General features: G+C 68.6%; 1 protein-coding gene across 2 annotated transcripts in view; it reads right to left on the bottom strand.

Moving 5' to 3' along the window:
* LOC121660544 (patatin-like phospholipase domain-containing protein 6) overlaps positions 1-1532 on the bottom strand; it is a 6261-nt gene extending 4729 nt beyond the window's left edge. The window contains exons 1-3 of one of the 2 annotated variants that reach the window (XM_042019924.1): positions 1438-1532; positions 395-457; positions 245-323 (exon numbers count right to left, since the gene is read on the bottom strand). In XM_042019924.1, the coding sequence (XP_041875858.1) occupies positions 245-323; positions 395-457; positions 1438-1496 (201 nt within the window). In that variant the 5' untranslated portion in view covers positions 1497-1532. The remainder of the gene's footprint in view (positions 1-244; positions 324-394; positions 458-1437) is intronic. The other variant, XM_042019925.1, reaches the window with a different exon arrangement.
* Positions 1533-2014: the final 482 nt, after the last annotated feature.

Raw genomic sequence — 2014 nt, 5'->3', positions numbered from 1 at the left:
GGGACACTGGGGATACTGGGGACACTGTTCCTGGGGACACTGGGGACATGGGGACACTGGGACACCAGGGACATAGGAACACTGTCCCTGGGGACACTGGGGACATGGGGACACTGGGGACACTGTTCCTGGGGATACTGGGGACACTGGGGACATGGGGACACTGGGGACACGGAATTTGGGGACACTGGGGACGCGGGACACGGGGACAGAGGGACAGCAGGCCGCCGGGGGCACGGCTCACCGCGCGCGTCGGGAGCTGCTCCCTGCTGAAGGCCGCCAGCAGCCCCCTCAGGACCGTGCTCTGCGGGGACAAGGGACAGCTGAGCCCCGGCGTCCCCCCCTCCCCGGCCGTGGGGACACCGGGGGTGACGGTGACAGGGACATGTCCCACCTCGGCCTCCTGCTGCGACTCGCTCTGCCCCATGGCCGGGGGGGGCTCTGCCCATCCGAAATCCTGCCGAAAACCGGGGGGAAAAGGGGAAAAAGGAGCAGCTGGGGACACGCGGTGGCACCGAGGGACGCCCAGGTGGCACCTCACAGCGGGGAAAAGCCGGGTCCTGGGTGTCCCCAGGGTGTCCCCAAGGTGTCACCGCCACGGTGGGGACCTTGGTGTCCCCTCCCTTGGGGACTCCTGCGGCACGGACAGGAGCCCGCTGTGACAGCGCCGGTCACCGTGCCAAGGCCACCAGGCGCTGTCACCCGTCCCCGTTGTCACCCCATCGGTGCCACCACCGGGCCTGGCCCTGCTGTGCCCCCTCCCCCGTCCTTGCCAAGGACACCCCGGGGAGGTGACAGCGGCACCGGTGACAGAGGCTGGCACGTGTCACCCCGCCCGTGGTGGTGGCACCGGGCCCTGGTGACACCCCCAGGGCCCCTCCAGGTGACAACAGCCCCCCCAAATTACCCCACCCCCCCCCAAGGCTTTACTGCCCTCGCCAATTTTACTGCCCCCTCCCCAATTGCTGCCCCCACCCCAAAATTGCCCCCTTTATGTTTATCACCCCCTCTTAAAGCCGTTATTACCCCCACACCAACTAATTACCCGTCACGAGTTAATTACCCCCTCACACCTTAGTTCCCACCCACATGGATTAATTACTCCCTCACATCTTAATCGCCCCCTCATGAATCACCCCCCCAGGCCCCGTCGCCACCCCATGCGTTAATTACCCCTCACACCTTAATTATCCCCTCATAAATCACCTCCCCGGGCCATTATTGCCCTCCCCGGGCCGTTATTGCCCCCTCAGGCCCCGTTACCCCCCCGGCCTCGCGCTCCCCTCAGCGCGGCCCCGTTCCCCCCGCGGGAAACTCCGGCGCGCGGGGCCGGACCCCCAGAGCCGGTAAAGCTCCCCTGGTCCCCCACCCACCCGGTGAAGCCCCCCAGGGACCCCTCGGGATCCCGCCGGTACCCCCAGCACCCCCCCCCCTCACCGGCCGCCGGTCTCGGCCCGCTCCGGCCCTGGCGGCGGCCGCGGCCCCCGCGCCGTCATGGCCCCTTTAAGGCCGTCCCGCCTCCCGTATGACGTCACTCAGCAGCGCCAAACCCATCGCGGCGCGGTCGCCATGTTGGGAAGGTCAAGCCGCGCGGATACAGCGCGCCCGGGCGCCATCTTGAGTGCGGGCGGGTGTGTGACGTCATAACAACGCGACGGCGCGGGCGCGGGAAGCTGTGGGCGTCGCCCCGGCGCCATCTTGGGGATGGCGGGGGAGGGGACACCCCAAATTTGGGAGGGGACAGTGGGGGGGGCACCCAAATTTGGGAGGGGGACAATGGGGGAGACACCCCCAAAGAGGGGACACCCCAATTTTGGGAATTGGGGTGGGGCACTCCCGGGTGTGTCCCCGTGGTGGGGGGGGGGACACCCACCCCCAGGCCTGTCCCCTTGTCCCCACTGTCCCCCAGGGGTGCCACCACCACCACCCGGTGCCACCGCGGAGCTCCCCGGTGCCCAAACCCGCGGGGTCACCACGGGGACACCGTGACGTCACTGTCGCGACACGTGGGGGG

This window comes from Corvus kubaryi, unplaced genomic scaffold, assembly GCF_017639235.1.
Source record: "Corvus kubaryi isolate FWS band 111438036 unplaced genomic scaffold, C.kubaryi_AGA036_p1.0 36483, whole genome shotgun sequence".
Classification (NCBI taxonomy): Eukaryota; Metazoa; Chordata; class Aves; order Passeriformes; family Corvidae; genus Corvus; species Corvus kubaryi.
The sequence above is the reverse complement of the archived record's forward strand: the minus strand, read 5'-3'. Positions and strand labels throughout refer to the sequence as shown.